This window comes from Abramis brama (genome assembly GCF_963993115.1).
Source record: "Abramis brama genome assembly, chromosome: 1".
Lineage (NCBI taxonomy): Eukaryota > Metazoa > Chordata > Actinopteri > Cypriniformes > Leuciscidae > Abramis > Abramis brama.
Genome location: NC_139963.1, coordinates 71139527 through 71163356, shown reverse-complemented (window position 1 = coordinate 71163356; position 23830 = coordinate 71139527). Strand labels below are relative to the sequence as shown.

General features: G+C 37.5%; 2 protein-coding genes across 3 annotated transcripts in view; both read left to right on the top strand.

Moving 5' to 3' along the window:
- LOC311094449 (uncharacterized protein) overlaps positions 1 to 23830 on the top strand; it is a 108173-nt gene that overhangs the window by 54199 nt on the left and 30144 nt on the right. The window lies entirely within an intron of this gene.
- LOC311094906 (uncharacterized protein) lies at positions 238 to 21929 on the top strand. Of its 2 annotated transcripts, none has more exons than XM_084133113.1 (3): positions 238 to 329; positions 1514 to 1715; positions 20078 to 21929. In XM_084133113.1, exons 2-3 carry the CDS (start codon positions 1658 to 1660, stop codon positions 21211 to 21213), a joined length of 1194 nt encoding a protein of 397 aa, XP_083989239.1. In that variant the 5' UTR covers positions 238 to 329; positions 1514 to 1657; the 3' UTR covers positions 21214 to 21929. The 2 variants fall into 2 exon arrangements, with proteins under 2 accessions (XP_083989239.1, XP_083989238.1); XM_084133112.1 differs by having other exon boundaries at positions 279 to 348.

Sequence of the window (23830 nt, the reverse complement as noted above, 5' to 3'; positions counted from 1 at the left end):
AGGAAGAAAGAAGATTGGGTGTTGTATTAATATGGAGAGCCTATTGAAAATGCATGCAGAACAAGATAAAATATATAGTGGTTTAAAATAATATAAAATTTTATATATATAATTTTTTCTTCACTCTATTGTTAAAGTTGTTAATTTCTAAACGCTTATTAGTGCTTCACACTCCAGTCTAGTTGGTGGCGGTAATGCACCGAGAGTTGGTTTGCCATCCGCCATAAAAACTCCACTAGAAGAAGAAGAATGCGTTCGCTACTTTCCCATTGGAAATAGTTGGCAACACTGTTTCCCTCATTGAGAGTTTCAGCCTCGAGTCTTCTGAGGTGAGGAGAGCAGTTCACGGTATTTCTCATATTTACACAACCATCACACACACTTTATACAGTTTAATTAAGCGACAGGCTCATTTCTGTAGTGTTTTCATCGATCACAGCGATACTTGTGCGTCTTTTCTGGCGTCTTCCTTCTGAAATAAACATTTAGTGCAGCAGCAGCGAGCATGAGGAGAATATGTTGAGTTCATTCAGACCTGAGGGAGTTTGTGTTCGTTTGTGTGATTGTCTCGATGTTTGAATGAGAATAATTGTTACTGAATGTCAAGAGTTAAGGTTTGTGAGGGGAATTGATGAGAAACGATCTCAAGTGTTATACTGATACTGTGTTACTTTACGTTGAGCCTATAATGAGCAACGTCAGACATTTAAATCAACTCTTACATGTTAATATTGTAAATGAATAGCGCTTTATTCTTGGAACAATAGTGCTTTGTGATGCTCTTTATTTTTTAAACGTTTTATGATCACTATCAGTTTCAGCGCACATAAATGTAATATTTTAATGATTTAAGTACTTCGTGATTGTCATAAAATCTAACTACAGGGTGGGCCATTTATATGGATACATCTCACTTTATTCTGAGCGTTTGCTGTTAGAAACACATTATTTGAGTCAGGATACATGATAAAAGCCTGTAAAACTGCTCTACAGATAAATAATTACAGAAGCATAATATGTACATTTGAATCTAAATATACAGGGTGGGCCATTTATATGGATACACCGTAATAACATGGGAATGGTTGGTGATATTAAAGTCCTGTTTGTGGCACATTAGTATATGTCATGGTCACCACCCATCTTGAGGAGTTTGTCCCCTCACATATACTAATGTGCCACAAACAGGACTTTAATATCACCAACCATTCCCATGTTATTACGGTGTATCCATATAAATGGCCCACCCTGTATATTTAGATTCAAATGTACATATTATGCTTCTGTAATTATTTATCTGTAGAGCAGTTTTACAGGCTTTTATCATGTATCCTGACTCAAATAATGTGTTTCTAACAGCAAACGCTCAGAATAAAGTGAGATGATCTGCTGATGATCCTGAATGGCTTGTTGAATGAGTGTTGATAGTCTGAGGCTCATCAATATTAACAGATCTGCTGAAAACACTCTTTATTTCATGACAATAGTTCCTGTTTTTTACCTCATTTATTAGATCTCCTGAAAATTCGTCATCAGTGAAGCTCCTCCCACTGCAATTCTCCAATAAATGCTGGAAAACAAGTGAAGACGAGCATCAGAGCATCAGGAAGAGCTGAAATCTGCAAAGACTGAGTTTATTAAAGAGGACAGTGAGAACATGAGTGATCCAGAACCCTGCAGAATGAAACACACTGAAGATCCTGAAGAACAAAGAGGTTGGTGTTTATTCTTCATTCATTCATGAGGCTGAAGAACATTCATGTTAGAAACATTCATATTTTACAGTTTCCACTTATTGTGCCTCTAGTTCTTATTCCGCTCTTTTGTTTCACTACTAGTTGACAGAATATTTCTGGTGCAAGGTTGTTCACACACTTAAAAAGTAGTTTTAGAAATGAATAATTTACAAAATTGTCAAAACTCAAAATATTATGCTTCCTTAGAATTAGGCAATGTTGCCATCTTACAGGTTTCTGGTCCATTACTTTTAATGCCTGTTTATATAATGGTTATATAATGGTATAATGATTGGCCTGTCCCCAAACAGTAATGCAATATGATAGATGAGAAAATATCATAGAATGCATAAACTGCTGTGCTGCCATAATGGGTATATATTGTCTTATTAATCGGAAGCAGTTTAAATTTGTCTTCTTGACAGTTCTGCACAGTCTCTTTACATGACTATCAAACTTAAGATGAGAATCTAAAGTAACCCCTAGAAATTTTAATTCATGTACCCAGGGCCTGAAGTTAACTTTTTTGACCACCAGCCACTGTGGCGGGTGGATTTAAAAATCCACCCGCCACAGTGACTTTTTACCAGCCAGTTTTTTGTTGTTTTTTTGGCCTCATAAAAGGTGAAAAAAAGGAATTGCACAAACATTTGTTCTTTGACTTGTAAGAATACACATTTAAGTGCTGTCAAGTTATTAACGAGATCCATACAAGTATTAACTCTTAGAATACAGATATAGACCTAGTGCAGCTCGTATGTAAACGAATCACACGCGGCTGTGTTGATCGCTGGGCAGCTGTTAGTTACAGCATTCAGGGACCGTTAAGCAGAACTAAATTAATATTGTTATTACTGGTAAAGTTACAGGGTAGGCTACCGGACATTTTCTCACCGGTCCCAACTCCCAACATCTGTGCAACTGCCATTGTACTGTAGCCTATGTCAGCGTTGCATTATCTCATCTCATCTCATCTCACCTCACCAACAGTTTAATACTTAACTCACACATTCAAACGTAGTCAGAGAAGGGCCTCATCTTTCTCTCCGATCACATATACGTTCCGAAACACTCAAACTGCGCTGCTTTCACAGATGCTCCAGTAATGTGCCGCCACATTTTTAGCTAAAATCCAACGAAATGGCTGACTTCGTTTAAATGTCAAAGAACAACAGTTGCAAAAAAAAAAAACGCAAAGGCCCCTTTAGTTACTGTTGCTATGCCCGACAAGCTACACCGCGCTCACGCCAAACCATGATCTCACGCAATGAAAAACACATTGCGCAGCAGAGACACACAACACGCTGACAGAGAAGACAGTCCACAGGTTACTTTTGATATTAAACAAAGTCTCAACGTTAAAATTTGGTCATTTTTAAAGAAATTTAGACAATACCGTTTTGTGGCTCTGTAATGTGTCTTGACAGATCGCTGTGGTGCCTCAGTTAAAGCTGCTCGTGAACTGATCATCTCTTCTTTCTAGTTAATTTATTATAGCATCAAATAAACATGAATGAACATAAGAAGGAATGTAGTTTTAACTGCGGAAAGATGTCAGTAGCCTAGGTCTACTCTACACTCCGTTTTTTCAAGTTCAAATCATCCAACGTTGAACTCTCCTGACTGCTTTGTCGGACAAAAAAAGGCGGATTCGGCGGATTATGATTGGCCAGATCGCCGTCAATCAAACTCCCCGCGAAGGGTCGATTCTCATTGGCTACCTGCCAATGTGGCAGGTAGATTGACAGTGTTACCCGCCAATTGCAGAATTCACCCGCATTTGGCGTGTGGTCGGGTGTTAATTTCAGGCCCTGCATGTACCTCATCTATCTCCTTCTCATCAATCTTTATTCTAAAATTTTCATTGACCTTTCTTTTTATTGAGAAGCACATAGAGACTTTCTTATCATAGTTCAGGGTCAGATGATTATTTCGGAGCCACTGTGATACACCATCCAGTTCTTTTGAAAGCATCTCAGCTGCAATCTGAGGGTTTTTTGCTGAGACATATGTAATTGTGTCATCTGCATACATTTGGCTTTTAACCCTTTTGCAACTGTCTGGAAGATCATTTATATATAAGCTAAAAAGTAAAGGGCCTAAAATTGAACCTTGTGGAATTCCGATTCGACAAGTTTGAATCGATGACTGGGTGGAATTTATTTTAACACATTGCAGATCATTCTAGATATGATCTAAACCAAGTTATTGCATCATGTGACAAGTTACAATTTTCTAATTTATTTTAAAGAATTTCGTGGTTCACAGTATCAAAGGCTTTTTTCAAGTCCAGAAATACTGCTCCCACTACATTACCTTCATCTAATGACTGTTTTATCATTTCAGTGAGGTAACAGTTTGCCAACTCTGTACCGTGGTCTAAACCCAAATTGTTTGGCGTGTAGAAGATGATTACTTTCAAGATAATCAACAAGTTGTTTGGCAACTGTTTTTTCAAGAACCTTTGAGAGTGCAGGTAAAATTGAAATCGGTCTATAATTCGAGACCTGGTCAGATGCTCCAGACTTAAAGACTGGAGTTATAATAGCCGTTTTCCATTGCTGAGGGAATCCATTTGCTCTTATGGATACATTAACTACATGTGTAACTGGCATTAAGAGGAGAGAACTGTTTTTTTTTTATAAAAGCCGTATCCAAGCCAAAGTTATCCTTGGCTTTAGATTGCCATAACTGTCTAAAATCTTCAGTAGTTTCACTCTGGTCTACCTCTTATATACAAAAAGATGTTGTTTGGTCTCTCAGTAGGTATTTTAATTGTACTGGTTGAAAATTGTCAGCCAATTCCTCAGCTGATTGGATAAAGAATCTATTAAATTAGTTTGCAATTTCAGTCCATTCATTACTGACGATTCCATCTGTATTTAATTCCGTTATTCATTTTTGTTGTTTAGGCACTCGGTTATTTGAAACTATGAAACGGTACAGGATGTTCTGGGTTTATTTTCAACAAATGGTCAGTAAAGGGAGGTTTGAGACAGTTTTATAAGTCAAGTCAAGTATATTTGTATAGTGCTTTTCACAATAAAAATTGTATCAAAGCAGCTTCACAGTATTAAATTAAAATAATACAACAAGGTTTGTTTCTAGTGGAATTTATTGATTGATAAAAATAAATTAATATTCTGAAAATATCCCCAACTGAGCAAGCCAAAGGCAACAGTGGCAAGGAACCAGAAAAAAGTTCTCCTCTGGCGTTTATGAACTAGAGACCGGATTTAACTGTAAGATTAAAAATATTATATGAATGCCTGGCTGAAGAGATGCGTCTTTAAGTCTGAGCAACGAACAGTATCAGGAAGGCTATTCCAGAGAAAATTACGCGTCATCCAGTCTTTTATATCTTTAACACACTCTGTCAATTTGGATAATTTAGCGTTTTCATCCGGCCGTGATGAAATATAGATTTGAGTGTCATCAGCATAACAATGGAAACTAATTCCATGTTTCCTTATAATATTTCCAAGTGTCAGCATATATATTGAGAATAACAGAGGGCCTAACACAGATCCCTGCGGCACTCCATAGTTTACTGGAGTTATGATCGATTTTTCTCCATTTAAATAGACAAAATGGTAGCGGTCAGATAAGTATGATCTAAACCAGCTTAATGCTTGTCCTTGAACACCAGTATAATTTTGTAGTCGATCTAAGAGTATTGTGTGATCTATAGTATCGAACGCAGCACTAAGATCAAGTAAAACTAATATTGAGATACAGCCTTGGTCAGAAGCTAAGAGTAAATCATTTGTGATTTTAACGAGCGCAGTTTCAGTGCTATGATGCGGCCTGAATCCAGACTGAAACTTTTCAGAAATGCAGTTAATGGCAATGTTTGATTGTCAACATCAGATCAAGCTAAATACTATTTTAACTTTTATTTTACATTTATATCTGGTTCCCAATTTGCAACAACATTACCAGAATTTTAGTCATTTTCAATATAGATTACTAAATTGATATTTTTTTTAGGAATAATCAGTAAACACTAAGTTACTGGTGAAGTTGTATTTGTTAAATATCATACAAGTTATTCATAATTATAGATATTCTTCTTATAATAACCTTGGTAACAGGGTTGATGAATGTGATCAATGTAGGGGTGTGCGATATTGACAAAAATATATCTCAATATATCTAAATATCTGAAAATATATCTAAAAATATCAATAAATATATTCAATGAAGATATTATCTCAATATTTTTGGGGATTTTGCCGATAACGATAATCAGATTAGTCTACGATTTAAAGACTAAAAGGTAAAATAGCCTTTATAATATAAAAGTCACTAGAACAGAGAAAACAGGCTTTCAGCAGCTTAAACATTTTTTGCCATTAACTGATCCTTTTCTTTGGATCTACATGCGTTTCAAGGTGTGTGATAAAAACACCAGCCTGTCCACAGCATCTGGCTTGAGAGCTGCACGGTGACATGTTACAAGTCATCCTCATTTATATAGCGCTTTTAACAATGTAAATTGTTTCAAAGCAGCTTTACAGAGATAAACATATAATTTAAGGTAACAGATTGTTTTTGCTTTAACCCTCTGGGGACCACAAACGCGCCCGCGCGTTTTGCTCGTTTTTTTTTTTTAGCAATGAAAATAAACATTAAATGCTCTGTTAATTTTGATCTTTCATTTTCGTGTAATACATCAATCGATCCTGTTCAGTTTCTATTTTTTTTCTGTATACTCACAATAAAAATAAAGTGTTTTGCTTTTTGACAAATAAAGAAAAATTAACATGATGCGATTTCTGCCTTCTCTCTGTCAGTAAACTCCCATTTGAAACGCGTTCGAAAATGATCTATAACTCCGCGAAAATTCAGTCAAACAGGCAAACAGACCCACGGGCATAAAGCTTGAGATCGCATCTTTTAAATGAAGTCATTTATATAAAAAACAAATATTCTCAGCTTCTGTAATCTGTATAAAAAGAGAGCGACTCCTGTCGAGCTCATTAGGAGCTCATTCACAGTAATGTGACCACTCCCCGGAGAGCGCATGCTATTCAAATGCAAATTCTGAGAACTATTTCAGAGCTGTGAAACGCCCACATCAGCTGTAAACAAAGCGCGTCGCGACTCCTCGCGAGTGAGACATTATAGCCTACCTTATGGAGAAAAGATTCCTCAGAACAGTGCTGATGAGGAGCAATATCTCCTGAAATGAGGAGCAGATTCCGCTGAGGAGTGAGGTAGGCTGTTTTCTTTTCTCACGTGTGGAATAACGTTATGGAATAACGTTAGTGTAGGCCTATGTAAACCGCAAAAAGATGAATCGCATTTCTATAATATGACTCGCCTTTCTGTGAGATGAATGAAGGGGACATATTTGTAAAGACTGTTTAGCCTAAATATGAATCGCGCGTCTGTGTGTGAAAGAATAAACTGCTTTGCTATAGCCTACTGAGATGAGTAAAAATCGACTGGAATATGTTGAAATAAAATGTATTTGTATAAGCAACGTATTAAACTGCAAAAAAATACTATTTTTGTCAAAAATAAATTCATAGACTAAGATGTTAGATGTTCCAATGTTGGCTATATTCAAACTAATGAATACATATGATAAAATGTAGGCCTATAATCTTTTTTTTTTTTTTTTTTTTTTTTTTACAAAGAAAGAGTACACTTGAAATATTGTTGAAATTGTAATTATTGTTGTAATTGTAACATTTTTAATAAAATAGCAAAACATATTTACAAGAGAGATGTAAGCGAAATCTTAAATGGTCAATATAAGTCTTCTTCTAAATACATCTTTTGTCCTTGCATTGTGGCTCAGTCAGTGTCACACCTGAATGAATGGCTCATTATGCAGAGTCATTATGCAGAGTGGGTGGGACATTCATAATCTAAGGTGTAAACTACTCCTCCCCCTCGCATATTGGCTTTCCAAGCAAAACCTGTTTTACACCATTTAAATCAATGTATTTTTTTTTTGTGAACGATAAAGCAAGACTATTTTTACATCATTTTGAAGCTAGAACTCAAAGGGACAACATCCATTAGTCAAAAGTCTTGTGGACACATATTTAATATGTGTTTTGTGGTCTTAATTCAGCAACTTTCATTTTAATTTTTTCCAATAACCACGCATAAACATTATTCTCTTAAAAATACAAACATCTACATACACGTTGCTCGCATATTATGGTAGCCCTGTTTGTGCTATATAGAGTGAATTTACACCTTTGCCATTAACATGTTTATAAATAACTGAAAAAAAGCACAAATGTCAAGGCATGTCAGAACATCTCAAGGACCCCAAAAACAGCTTGGTCCCCAGAGGGTTAAAGCGGTTCTTTAATAAAGTTATTTTCCAGCTAAAGATAGTTTTGATTGATTTGCTTCCGTCGCAACGATCATTTGTTATTAAATTAGGGGCCGCTAAGGCGACACCATTCTCTCTACACAGTTAGTTTTGGAGGAGGAGGTGTCTGTTTGTATGTGAACAATCGATGGGCAAAGACAGTGATTGTACGTGAGGAAATGTGTACTGTTGATATAGAACTATTGACTGTATCTATCCGGCCTTTTTATTTGCCAAGAGAATTTCAGCAACTTTTTGTTTCAGTGGTATATATTCACCCGAAGTCTGATGTTCAGAAGGCAACGGATATCATCAGTCAGGTGGTGCAGCGGTATCAGTTGCGTTCACCGGATGCTCCCCATTTTATTATGGGGGATTTTAACAAATGTTCTTTGGAAGGAGTTTTAAATTTCCAGCAATATATTGACTGTCCCACACGTCATCAAAAAACACTTGATTTATGTTATGGGTCAATACCAAACGCATATAGATCCTTTTCCAGACCCCCAATTGGTTGTGCAGACCATAATGCAGTCCTTTTGCAACCATGTTATAAACCAGTGTTGCAGAGAACAAGGCCAGGTCATTAGGTCATTTCAAAGATGGACTGATGATAATATCTTACAGTTACAAGACTGTTTTGATCGGACTGAATGGGATATTTTTAAAACTTCATGTGTAGACAATGATGACCTAGCTGATGTTGTGAGTTCTTATATTTACTTTTGTGAAGAGTCTGTGATACCTAGGAAAAATGTAAGAATCTACTCAAATAATAAGCCTTGGGTGACAAAATCATTGAAACATGTTTTAAATGAGAAGAAACGTTTTTTTTTTACCAAGGAACAGATTTGGAAAAGAGGCAGGTTAATAAGGAAGTAAAACGAGAAATTAGGAGGGCAAAAATGAAATATAAGTTTATTAAGGGAAATATTCAGTAGGGCTGTCAACTTTAGTCGTTTAGTCGACTAATCGGTCGATGCCGTCTTGGTCGACTGACATTCTCATTGGTCGACCAGTTGCATTTTTTTTTTTTTTTTTTACCAATAAAGAAATTTTCATTGATTTACTCCTTGATATTTATTCCTTTATAAGCAGTTATATATTACTGTATTCTAAATATAATTAGCCTATGTTTTATCCCCAACTTTAAATTTTGTAACAGCCACAGTTTAGCGCACCACGTAGAACACTCGTGAACCGCACCTGTGGCTGGCTGCACTGCTGCTTCGCGCTCAGTAAGGAATATAGGTAGTTTTGCTGTATTCATTCAGTTAGAACGCTACTTGTTTTGGCTTTCTTTTGTCTGGCTGCATTTTACAAAAAAAGACGACAAGACTGTGGAGTGCAAGCTATGAGGATAGCTAAATAATGAGGAGAGATATCCACGACTTGCTCGGGCAGCCAAACGCGTGCTCTGCATCCCTGCAACCTCCACTCCTGCAGAGCGCATATTTTCCAAAGCAGGATTTATTGTTAACAAGTCGAGGAGCTGTCTTTTACCCAAGAATGTGGACATGTTAGTGTTTTTGGCCCACAACATAAAAAAGGTGGACTAGGCCTGCAGATCTGCCGCGCCGCGCTCTACGCCTCATTCGCGCCGCAGGAATTTTTTACGCGCGTCTTTGCATTGAAATCACTCGCGCCTGACGCGCTATTCGACGCACCATAAGTAGCCTTACCGGCTTTATTATGCTGACTCAATAGATCGTGTTTTCTTATGTTTTTGTTTTTATTTGTACACTTGACGCGTTTGAAAATAGCCTAAATAATGTAACAAAACGAAAATAAACCTATAGGCCTTCCTACTATACAGCCTGTTATTATTAGGATTGTTTTTAAGGCTATTTGTTTTTTTTGTGTGTTTGTTTTAAAATGCCTAGATCGGCTGGACAAAAGTTAACCCATAGCTTTTGAAAGTAAAGAAGAATATACAGCCTGTATAAACGAGAGCTTTTGTTAGGATTTTTCACTATTTGGCAGTTTTAGCAGTTATATTTTTTGTAGCGTGTGGTGTGGTCAGGTGCGCGATTGTGACTGTCACTATAGACCTAGGACAGAGCTCCTCACTTTACAGTTAAAAAAATCACTTAATTTTCAAAGAATTGTATTATTATTATAGTTTTATGTATTATTGATGTTTTTTCGTTGTTGTTTTATAAATGCTCTATGACAATTCTGCCCTACAAAGGCAAAAGACCTTAAGTCACTAGAGTGTGGAACTGAGGAAAATGACTTTAAAGATTTTTAGTTGTCCCGTCAAATTAATTATAGGTAGGACACTGGAAATCTGGCAAATAGATGTTTTAGTAATGGAAATTATTTACATAAAAAAATCTTGAGCTCAAACTTAACTTTTGACCACTATTTTAAACTTACTGTACTCTGCCTTTGTATTGTCAGCAAAAAGTGAGAAGTCATGCCAAGGCAAAAGGCAGTAACTTCCACATTATCACTATTTGGTTGCTGATCACCATTAACAAAATCATTATAGTAACACCTGTATAAAATCTAGTGATCATGGCATTTATTTTGTATGATTTACAATTATTTATAGCCATCTACTTATTGCTATCCTGTGCTTTGGTTGCATTCTGATGGCATTATTAATACATTTGACATGACAAAATACCTCCATAGATATATTAGTCCAGCGTTGGCTCGACTGCGTCTAGGGCGGGGCTGAAGGCGCCGGCGAAGTTTTGGCAATCTGCCAGCTAGATGTTTCAACCAGGTCCAGTACCCGAACTGAGTGAGGCGGGGCTTTAATTATTGGTTGTATTCATCTGATACGGCAATGTGTAACGTTTCTCGGTCAACTCTTCGCGATCAATATCGCACGTTTGTCGACGGCGGGTAGACCATACTAAATGTTCTGACCGCAGGACAAAGCTCTGAGGACATCAGAACGGTAGCTGTACAAAGTACACAGGCTACACCGTAATTTTAATGGACATTAAAACAAAGGCAAAACACCGTACAATCTGGTAGGTAGCATTATCTGATAGAACACCGGCACAGTAACTTCATATTGACGCGCGGCTAAACAAAGACAGAGCAACGTAACTCAATTTTGAGCGTTCCAAAACAAAGCCAAAGAGCGGTAACTGATGTTACGGTGTTCTGCCTTTGTTTCTCATGGGCTTTTGGAAGTTACTGTTAAGACAACTCATTATTTTCTCGAAAAAACAACGGAATTGATTCAAGATACTCATCCACATGATAAAGGAGGTCTTGAATGTGCCAAAAATATAAATAACTCATTTTCGACCAAAAACGAAGTTACGGTCTTTTGCCTTTGCACGGCAGAATTGTTTAATAAATGTTCAATCAAAATGTAAAACATCGCGTCTTTTTTTTTTTTTAGTCGACTAATCGTTGTGCAGGACAGGACTTTGGTCGACTAAGCATTTCTTTGGTTGACTACAGCCCTAATATTCAGTCAGCATGGAAAGAAATAAAAGTAATGGCTGGTGCAAAAAAAAATAATAAAGAATCAACTGAAATTACTTTGACTGAGTCTAGGATAGAAAAGGGAGGGATAGCTAATGAATTTAATGATTTTTTTTAGGCGATTCGATACACATGATTTTAATAAAATGAGTAGGGATTTTTATTCTGGTTTGAAAACAGAGGAATATCTGCAAATTGATAAAGCTAGACTACCCAACAAAATAAAAGCCCTGGGCCTGATAAAGTCAGTGGGAGAGTTTTGAAAGAGCTGTGCTTATCAGCTCTGTGATATTAGCCATTTCATTTTTCAGACCTCATTGAAATTACAGAGAGTACTGTTGTAAAGTTTTCTTTGTTCGAAGCAGAGACCAGTGAGACAGTCGGGATCGCGTTCAACAGAAGTTGTTCTTTATTGAGAACTCCACTGTACGCGGCTGTAGAAACGTCCAACATGATCTAACTCTAATACAGTATGCATTGTAGTTATATACATTCCAAGGGGGAGGGATTACATAGAGGTGGAGACTCTGAACAAAGCATGTAAATGAGTATACAGGTTAAGGAACCCCCCCCCCCAGACCGGCAGTCTCAATCCAATCAGCATAACCACTCAAATGATCCAATCAGCCTGACGGTATCACCCATATCTTCACATGATCACAGAGACAAAAGCACAGCTGTACATTGAGCTTACTGGGCAGGAAATGCATAAGGGCAAAGGGTGAGGGTGAGAGTCTCAGGAATTGACTCATTTAGAGAACAAAGGAAAACCAGGTCGGGCAGGAATATCTTGCTGTAAACTCAGTAATCACTTTCTCAGTTTATATACTAACTAAATTAAACATTTAATAAAAATGTAATCCAACACTTCCCCCTTTGAGAGTTCTAATAACTCTCACAAAAATACAAATTTATACACTATAAAGTTCATTCTTGTAACTGGTGTAAGTTACAGGCACATATAACTTGCTCTGTGTTGTTCATCTGTAATTGCATGCTGACACAGAAACAAAACATGCAATTTAGGGTCCGTGAATTTCTCTGCGTTGTGTATTTTTCATTTTCTTTTGTGATAGTTCGTTCAGCAGTGGGTCTGGTTGTCTTCTTGAGGTTGGGGCTTCATACGCAGATGAGACGGTCGTTGCATATGGATCTCGGAAAAGAACATCAAGTTTTATCTGCACACTGTAAGACAGAAAACAGAAAAACAGAGAGCAGTATTTCTTCAAAACACTACGGTTGTAGCAGTTTAAACACTATGGTTCTATCGTTTTCAGAGTCTACTGTTGTCGTTTCATTCTTTCCCTATTTCTTAATTTATTTGACACCTATGGACCAGTGAGGTAAGGATGGACTAAATGGGGAAAGGCCTATGAGGTTGTCTTCACCCTGGATTGGCCCCCGACGCCTGTTGCGTCAGTTCTTTCCAGGGCCCTCACTGAACCGTGTCCTATTCTGTCCCTGTGTTGTGTACACACTGTACAGTGTGTGAGAAAATTGGCACATTTTCATTCTCCAGTGAAACATCAGTCTTAATAGACATCATATAGAGCATGGCGGTCTGACTGGAATATTTCTGTGGTATAATATTTTAAGGCTGTGAGTTTTCTGAATGTCCCCCAAACAAAGGCTGTGACAGTCAATAAATCGGTCATCTTTGTTGTAAGTTACTGGGGAGATTAAGCAATCACAGCCTAAATGGTTAACATCTTATCAAGTTGCCCCACGAGTTTAATGAGGAGGGGAGAGGCTGCTTCAGAGTATCAAGCAGGCTAAGCAGAAGCTGAGTAACTTTATTTACATCTTTAAAGTTCTTTTTGCTTTTCCTACACTCATTTCCAAAATGTCCATGCTTGCCACAGTAAGAACAACTGGCTTCTCTAGGACTTTTGCGTTTCTTTGGCTTCTCTGAGTTGACCTTAATGGATGCTGCTGCAATTCTTACTCTCTCTTTGACATCAGAATTTCTTTCCCAAATAGCTAAACTTTCTAGGTTACTTCTGAGAGTTCTTTTAGCCCACGTAATATCTAGGAATGGCAAGGCTGTTCTGTACTCAGCTACAAGACCATCTGCCCAAATTCGGATTAGAGCTCCTTTGTCAGCTAACACACTTTCGGAATCATCCACTATTCCACTGTACGTTACCGCTACCTGACAGAACCTCTCAGTATATTCACTCACAGTTTCTTCTTTCTCTTGTACACAGCTAGTAACTCTCGACCAATCGATTTTGGGTCCTAAGATATTCTTTAGGATTTTCAAAACTCCATCTCTCAATTCATCTTTTCTGGCATTTTGAAACTCAGAATTGTTTACAGCACTTTCAAAATCATTGAATTCTGACTCAGTCAAGATCTGTGATATTAGCTGAGTGACTTCAGCTAGAGACATATCGTAGAGCCGCATCTTTTTGGACAACTCTCTCCTAAACTCAGAAAAATTTCTTTGCACTGATGGCAAACTTTCAGCAATTCTCTCAATATCTTTAGGACATAAAGATGTTTTGACTGCTTGTGGCTGCAATATGGGGGTTGCAAATGAAACTGTATCAACACCTTTTCCCTGAGGCTTTTGTCTAGCTACGCACACTTCAACTGCATTTACATCTGCATTGACATTGTCCTCTGTACTATCAAAAGACTGTAAATCAGGATAGCTTTCATCTGACTGTTGGTTTTCTGAGTCACATTTGGTTGAGGCCTTGAGGCCCACCGTTTTCGTGAAACAGGACACTTGAGTAAGCAATTTTTTGTTCTGTTCTTTCAAATTATCTATACAACGAGCTTGTTCTTGTACAATGGATAAACTAAATTCTCTGTGACAGAAGATAATGCCTTTGACACTGTTCTTGCGAATACTTTCTCCTAGTACCTTCTTACAATCTTCGATTGACCAAACTTTGACTGGATCAATGCCAAATTTCTTTGTTAAATTCAATCTGACTTCCTCAGTCACGATTGAGTCCATGTGCTCTGATAACAAAGACTTGAATTCACTATCTGTCCAAAAAGGTGTAATCTGTCTAGTACTTTTCCTAAACATTTTGTGAATTTCTGTTACCACAAACAAACACTAAAACTTCTCTCTACTGTCTACAATAGAGGGTACACTTGTTAACACAGCTTAACTATTGTTAACTTTCCAAATTACCACACTTAACTTCCCTGCTGACAAGAACAGAGGATCAACAGAAATAACTAGCACGTAAAGCTAATTCTTCTCTGCCTAAAGCAAAGGATACCAACTATTAGCACTTGATGCTAACTTTCTCTAGCTTACAGATAGGTCTTCTCTAGCAAGAGCATACACATAATATTAACATGTAACTGTTAATCTTCCCTGTCAACAACAGAGGATCAATTTCATCTCTAAAAGAAAACTTTTTAGAGGCTTATCTTTAGTTAACCAAACTCTACAGCTGTTTGTTAACTACTTCTCTGAACGGCGCAGAGGAAAACATTTGTACTGGTCTGCATTGGTTCTTTGAATGGAGTGTAAACTCACCGAATCGTTGGTTGTACAGAAAAATTTCGTCTGGAACTCAGTCAGCTTTGTTGAAATCTTTGAGCTTGAAGTTTCAAGATTCAGTCTGGAACTCAGTCAGCTTTGTTGAGATCTTTGAGCTTGAAGTTTTCAATCTGGAGGAAGCTGGAAAGATTCAGTCTGGCAGTCTTTGTTTAGCTAGAGGTTTCGCTCTGGATTCCAAAAGATGCAGTCTGGAAAGCAGATCTTTTGTTGAGCTTGCTGTTTCAATCTGGATTCAGGTGAAGAAGCTGGAACTCTATCCGGGTCACAAGGCACCATCTGTTGTAAAGTTTTCTTTGTTCGAAGCAGAGACCAGTGAGACAGTCGGGATCGCGTTCAACAGAAGTTGTTCTTTATTGAGAACTCCACTGTACGCGGCTGTAGAAACGTCCAACATGATCTAACTCTAATACAGTATGCATTGTAGTTATATACATTCCAAGGGGGAGGGATTACATAGAGGTGGAGACTCTGAACAAAGCATGTAAATGAGTATACAGGTTAAGGAACCCCCCCCCCAGACCGGCAGTCTCAATCCAATCAGCATAACCACTCAAATGATCCAATCAGCCTGACGGTATCACCCATATCTTCACATGATCACAGAGACAAAAGCACAGCTGTACATTGAGCTTACTGGGCAGGAAATGCATAAGGGCAAAGGGTGAGGGTGAGAGTCTCAGGAATTGACTCATTTAGAGAACAAAGGAAAACCAGGTCGGGCAGGAATATCTTGCTGTAAACTCAGTAATCACTTTCTCAGTTTATATACTAACTAAATTAAACATTTAATAAAAATGTAATCCAACAGTACCCTCAGTGTGGAAAAAATCCATTATTGTACCGATTCCTAAAAAGACCAATGCCAAACAAATGAACGATTTTAGACCAATTTCTTTAACATCATTATTAATGAAGTGCTTTGAGAGAATTATAAAATTTTGGCTTGTAGAGCATACTAGTCAGCTGATGGATCCGCTACAATTTGCCTACAGGAGAAATAGGAGTGTGGAAGATGCCACTCTGACACTCTTAAATTACATATATAAACATGTGGATATCGGTAAGCATCATGCTCGTTTATTATTTATAGATTTTTCTTCAGCGTTTAACACTATTCAACCAATTCTTTTAGCTGAACGTTTGCTTTCTGAATTTGATGTTCCTAAGGGTTTGGTGGCCTGGATTTTAGATTTTCTGACCAGAAGATCTCAAATAGTACGGGTAAATGGAGAACATTCACAGGAACTGTATTCTTCAGTGGGCTGTCCCCAAGGCTGTATTCTTTCACCTTTATTATTTATTTTATATACAGATAGGTGCAGAAGTCAATATCCAGACAGACATATTATAAAATATGCCGATGATACAGTTGTAGCAACAATGGGTTGTACATTAATATTAATATTAGCTCAAATGATCTATAGGGAATTTTAATAATTAATCATGAATATGATTAATATTTTGTATGTTACAGTTAAATTAATTTATCGCAGCTGAACTAGATTGATATATGAATGATTACCATAACGGGTTATGGTTCGTCATTAATACATCAAATAGTCTTATTTCAGCTCGAAGTAATGGGATAACTTTAATGGAATTAATTTAGTTATCAAACAATCTGTTTTGAACGTAAGATTAACTTAATTCTCAAGGAAAATTATCCTTCTTACAAACACGAGAAAGAGTATCTTTTCCAGGCCTTGAAAAGACAACTTTCTATGTTTGTAAAATTAGCTTACTTAAATCGTACCAAGATAAAGCATATAGCTAAGATCGAACATTTCAGGGACTAAGTAACATGGGCAATTAAAACAGAGTCAGTCAAGGACATATGGAATTTAATAATTAGACTAATACTACATTGAAACTACGAGTATACACAGAGTAAATACATATTTACAACAGAAACATACGGATGAAAACATTACAAGACCAAACGGATAACAGATGAGAGAGGGAGAGGATGAAAGGGAGAAAGTGAAACTAAAGTTCAGGATGAGAGAGATCACCGAGATGATCTCTGCATGGCAAAATCACAGGCAACCTTTTGAGAGACAGCAAGGAATCAAATCACATTAAAAGTTCAATAAACTTATCTTGCAAAATGGTTCTCTTTGTTGCTGAAGAACGCAGAGTTCATGCGTGTGTCCTAAGACCAGCGTGCGTGTGTTTCTTTAAGAAAGCAGGGCTCGCGCTCTCGTGTCTTCTGGTGAGCGCGGTAGCGGGGTTTTCGAAAGAGTCTTTCTCTTTGAGTTGAAGTTGTCTGCTGCGTTTGCTTCGTGGAGTCCGAAGACGAAAATAAAGAAAAGACTTAAAGAAAATTGAAAACGCTCCCAAAGGGAGCCATAAGGTCTTCTCGCTGACGAGGCGGGTTCGTGAAAATGCAGGAACAAAACAAGACGAAAGGAAATACAGAACAGAACTCAGCGGAACGCGGAGTGTAACCGCTTTTCTAGGGCACAGGAATTTCACTCCTCCCTGGGCTTGAGCCAATTGGAACGCGAAATTCCAGGCGGGAGAAAAGTTCTTTGTCTCACTACGAGTTTGATTTGCATGTTTTATGGCAGTCTTAGGATCATGCCATTTCTACGTTAAACAATTATAACTGCAGTAAAATGCATTTTATCATAATTTGGTATCCATATCTTTCCTACGGGTATATGGAGGTTCAATTCAAGACCAAATTTGGTATGTTTAAAAGCTACGGCCTAGAAGTACCTTCTTACTCTGTAAGATAAGTATTAAAAGTTCGATTAACAAACTGGGAATAAGACTAAGCTAAAATGTGATGTGCATTTACAAGTGGGAATGAAAATTGGACTTTTAAAAAGACCACATGACATATACCTATGAATTCGCAACAGTGTGCACCTCTGAAACATTATTCCTTTAAGGTTTACAAGAATACAAAAACATATCACAGAGAAGAACAATCGTGGAAAAGAGAAAATACATTCAGGTTTGCATATTTCTTCAATGGTTATACATATAAAATATCTAGGATGAACACTTTAATTCTGCTCTCCTGCCAGGATCTCAGTGAGATTCCTGGGTTGTCGACATTCCGTTAGGACCATAAAATTTTATGGTCTGGGGGGAGTTAGGGTACAAATATAGTGTATCATTCTTAAAATACCCGCTTAGAATTCAAAACTACACACTAGGGAATCACACTATAGAATAACACAAAACTAATCACATGCATAATGGAATTGTATATCAAAAAGAATATCTCTAAGTTCTAAGTTAAATTCAAAGGATGTTTGTGTGTGTGTGGGGGTGTGATGTCACGTAGCAGGAGAAGGTTTTGTTATCTCTCTGTGGTCCAGAGAGGGGGAAGGGGGTTTGGAATGCCGAACTTTGCAGAGTTAACGAAAGATGTTGACTGTTTATCCTCCAAGGTACAATAAAGTGTCACGAAAGTCCATTTGCTCCAGTCTTTCTGGAGCCTGGCGTATGATTTGCAATCTTTGAAGTCAGGAGGTTACAAGCTTCGGTAAGCTTAGCAAAGAACATTTTGGACAGGAATGTGCTTAGAAGAACACAGAGTCCGAATTGGTTAATTCAGAATCAAACGAACGAATGATTCAAATAGCCCAGTCGCTACACAGTGGTGCTAAGTCTGTTAAAGCAAGGTGACACAGAGCATGGGCCCATTTTGAAATATTTTTTGGATTGGTGTGAGAGTTCTCATTTACAAATTAACGTCTCCAAAACTAAGGATATGACTATAGAATTTTATAATTCTGTCGGAACTCCATCTAAAGTAGTTATTGCGGGTAAAGAAGTTGAGAAGGTCAGTTCATATAAGTATTTGGGTACATTAATTGATGATAAGCTTAGGTGGGTGAAAAATACAAATCTTATTATATCGAAAGCACACAAACGGTTATATTTATTGAGGAAGCTTAAGTCCTTTGAAGTGGATAAATCTATATTGATAATGTTTTATAGATCTTTTATTGTAACTGTTTTGACCTTTGCTATGATTTGTTGGTTTTATGGATTAAATGTTAAAAGTAGATCCCAGCTTCAGCGCATTATTAATTTAGGGTCAAAGATTACAGGATCTGTACAGCTGGGTTTGTCTGTTCTGTGTGAGAGAAATGTTCTTAGGAAGTCTTTGACTATCCTAGAGGATACATCTCACATTTTGTTTTTAGAATTTGAACTGCTTCCCTCAGGAAAGCGATATAGAGTGCCCAAGTGGAGGACAGTTAAAGCTTCTAGGTCTTTTGTTTCAAATGCAATTATGAGTGTAAATACTTATTTGAAACAAAGATAAAGGTACCATGAATTTTAATAGTAGTTATATGAAGAATCATATAAATGCCCGGGGTTTGTGGTGTTTTCGTAAATGTTTGTGATGTGTTTTTTTTTGTTTGTGAGGTTGAAGCTACTTAAATTGCCCTGTAAAGGGACAAATAAAGATTTTACTACTACTACAGACTTTAAACCCGAACCTGTGAGAAACGCTGATGACGTTCACATGCGCATTAAGAATTGGTTCTATAGTTATGTGCGTTTCAATATATGTGCGCAGGTTTGTAATTCCCTACAGACCAAGCCTAAACAAAGTACTGGTCTTTCCTTTATTTTTTCCTTTATTTTTTCCTTTATTTTATTTTGTCACTTCGGGGTAGGTTCGCGAAACGCATTTTCCCAACAACGCTTTATCTGTAGAGTGGTAAAGGGATCCTCCATAGGGAGAGACTAGTTGGCACTTCAGCACTGCGTTGTCACCGGGTCCTATCAAAACCATTCAAATTGCTCCTAAAAAAGACAACATGTGCTTTTCGGCAATATACGGCTTCATTGCGGTTATTGTCATGCTTTCCATCAGTAAATGACAGCTGCTTTCTGGCAGAGCGGGAAGGAAGGATTTGCACAGAGAGATACAAAGCGCGACCGGTTTGAGGGTTTCTGATTGCATAAAATAATAAAAGAAAAGAACAAGTTCATGGTGAATGAAGTGGTAATGAATGAAATGAAATTTAATCTTTTTTTCTTTCATGTCAGACCCGATGGAAGAGAGCGAGGAGAGTAAAGAACTGAGTGAAGTGAAGGAGGAGAGTGAAGAACTGAGTGAAGTGAAGGAGGAGAGTGAAGAACTGAGTGAAGTGAAGGAGGAGAGTGAAGAACTGAGTGAAGTGAAGGAGGAGAGTGAAGAACTGAGAGAAGTGGAGGAGGAGAGTGAAGAACTGAGTGAAGTGAAGGAGGAGAGTGAAGAACTGAGTGAAGTGAAGGAGGAGAGTGAAGAACTGAGTGAAGTGAAGGAGGAGAGTGAAGAACTGAGAGAAGTGGAGGAGGAGAGTGAAGAACTGAGTGAAGTGAAGGAGGAGAGTGAAGAACTGAGTGAAGAGGAGGAGGAACATCATGTCCAACCGGGAGGAAAACCTTTGAGTCGCTCAAAGACTAAAAAGACATTTTTAAAGAAAAGAAGAGCCAAGAAATCTTTCACCTGCACTCAGTGTGGAAAGAGTCTCACAACCAAAGCAAGTCTTGAGCAACACATGAGGATCCACACTGGAGAGAAGCCGTACACATGTGATCAATGCGGGAAGAGTTTCAGTCAATCATCACACCTTAAAGAACACATGAAAATCCGCACAGGAGAGAAGCCGTTCACATGTAAACAATGTGGCAAAACATTTCTTAGGTCGTCACACCTGAAGACACACCTGACAGTTCATACGAAGGAGAGGCCGCATTCATGTTCTGTGTGTGGAAAGAGTTTTTCACTGCAGCAATCTTTACGTACGCATGAGAAAATTCACACTGGTGTGAGAGAGTACATGTGCTTTGAGTGTGAGAAGACTTTTATAACAGCGACGTGTTTAAAACTGCACCAGAGAATTCACACTGGGGAAAAACCTTACAAGTGTTCACACTGTGACAAGAGATTCAGTCAGCCATCATCTCTGAAAACACATGAGATGATTCACACTGGAGAAAAACCTTACAAGTGTTCACATTGTGACAAGAGATTCAGTCGGTCAGCACATCTGAGATCACATGAGAGGATCCACACTGGAGAGAAGTCGCACACGTGTGATCAGTGCGGAAAGAGTTTCTCTTTTAAAAGTGACCTGAAGCGACACATGAAGATCCATACAGTGGAGAAACCACATCACCACAGTCTGAGATCACAGTAGCGCATCTTTGTGCTGAGAAACATGTTTTTTCTAAGTTAGTTTCCCAACAGACACGATGAGCGACAGGACATTTTCACACTAACACGAATGTTCGGCACAAAATTCACATGAGTTTTGTCTGTTCAGACCAATGCAAAAAAATGTCAGTAAATGCAGTGTCAATCTCTGACAGTAGGTGGCGCTCATGGAAAAACTGATAAACAACAGCGCTGCGCAACTTTCTGTTTCTGACTCCCGCTTGTCATGCTTGCTACAGACTGCAATTTTTGGCATTTCTATAATATTATAAATCACACTGTACGATATATATCTAACAAACTTGGTATGACATTTTGGACATAATGTAATATGGACATGGACGTAATGACATAATGGACATAAATGACTGTAGAGCAGACCTGCCAACCTGTACGCATTTTGCGTAGCACGTCTGAACGTTTTTGCTCACCATTAAAAAGTGACAATTTTAACATGCTCAGGGCTCCAGACTAACTTTTTGCCTTGGTTGCACTGGTGCGCCTAACTTTTTTATATAGGAGCACCAGCACAAAAATGTAGGTGCACCCAAATTTTTCCTCGGCTCGTGACACCTTTAGGGCCACGATTTCGAGGTTTCCTTTTATGTAAATGATTTTAAACAAGAAGAAGGTGAAGGTAAATACTTTTTTTATTTGAAACACAATTATACTGTATATAAAAATAAAAATCTTTTTTTTAAAATAAGAAATGTTTAGAGTGCTGTTCATTTTTACATTGTTCAAGTTAGAGCTGGGTATTGGCACAAATTTCACAATTCGATTCAATTTTGATTCACAAGCTTGTAATTCGATTCGATTTGATTTGATTCATTGATTATTTTGGATATCAGGTACAATACATGGCAAAATTTCTCAAGGAAAACAAATCAACTAATGCTGTAACTATGGGAGTCAGTTGTAGCCCACTAGGCTTCATTAGCCTACTATATTGAAAGTAAAAATTAACTGATTTGTATACGAACACTTAAATTACACATTTATTTTTACAATAATAAAGTTAAATGAAATATAAATATTTAAATGCTGGCTGTTATAAAAACTTGCCAGATTTATTCAAACATACATTAAATATTGAAGAACATTAAAAATTATAATTAATATGTAATATGGTGCATATATTTAGAAAAATGCTCCTCTCTAAAGTAAATTTTTCTAGACTAACAAGTTTATGGTCACTGGGTATGGTTTTTCTGAGGTAAATGTGACGTTACATAACATTGTTTACATGTGTTTTACTGACGTCTTTCCACGGTTGAAACAGTGATTGAGCGATTGCATGTGTTACGTCTGCATCGTTTTGGTTGTTTTCTTTTACCTTCCCTTCCTGTTTCTTCTGAGCTGTCCTTTATTTTTAGGTCCACTTCGATTGGTTCAACTTCATGTCAATCATGATTTACCAAGCCAATGACGTTCTCTCCTGAAGGAGCCAATCAGTACTCTCCTTCTATAAGAAGCTGGAAGTGACGAGAGGAAGGAGGGGCGTGTTTTTTTCTTGTTTGATTTGTGTTGTGTTGTTACTAGCCTCCTCGATTGCTTTCTTATTTATGTTTTCCTAAGTTTGTATTATTTGATTATTTTGATATGTGAACTGCTGTCCGCGATCTCTCCAGACGCAGAGAGGAGGAATAGCAGTATGTCACGTGACCTACACTGTACAACACGTTAGAGTTTGTTTGTTTAATACATCAGGTAAGGAGCGGGTGCTACCTCATGTACTTATGTTTTGTTAGCTAGTGTAGTTTAGTTGGCTATCCGTTGGCCGAAGATTTATTTTCGTGTTTTATTTCTTTGTTAGATTAGTAGTAATAAGAGGGTTAAGATAGTTTGTTTTGTTATGTTTATTTCTTTGATTTAGCACCGCTCGTTGTCCTCCTCTTATGTGTTCTGTGTTTTTGTTCAATTGATGTTACTTGTATATTTTGTAAATATTTATTTACTCACATGGACACTGTAAAGCAATCGGGTGTATTATTATTATTATGAATTACTAAAAATCGTTTGAGAATATCTGTTTCTGTCTGAATCATTATAACACATCATTACAACTATCAGTAACTGAACCTGGTTTCTTTTTTTTAATTTAAATTCAATACTTATATGTTACTTACCCTATTAACCCTAGACATCTCTAAGAGGGAGACGTAACAGCATGTAACATGATACGGATTTCGATAAGTTGTACTCTATCTTTAACACACTTTCGATGCTCATTCATGTTTATTTCGCGCTGTACCTGGTATTATTAATGCGGAAGAGAAGATCATGTGCTTCTCTGAGCTGCGCCAGAGCGATCTCACGCCACAGCGCCAAAATGCTATTTATGTTTTTGAATTTCGTAAGAAAATGGACGTAATTGGAAACCTGAGACTTTGGTTCATATCAATAGTAACAAAGCACAAAGATTTTTGCGATTTATTGGATGGGATTCACGCTACAATGTTCAATTCATTCATCAACTGAAAACAGCATAGCCTATCGGTTCCAAGGACCGAGGGCAAGGTAGTTCAGGAAGAGGAACAGTTCATCTATTGCCTGTAAGGACTGACAGATCAAACACAATTATATGTATAATTGACAAT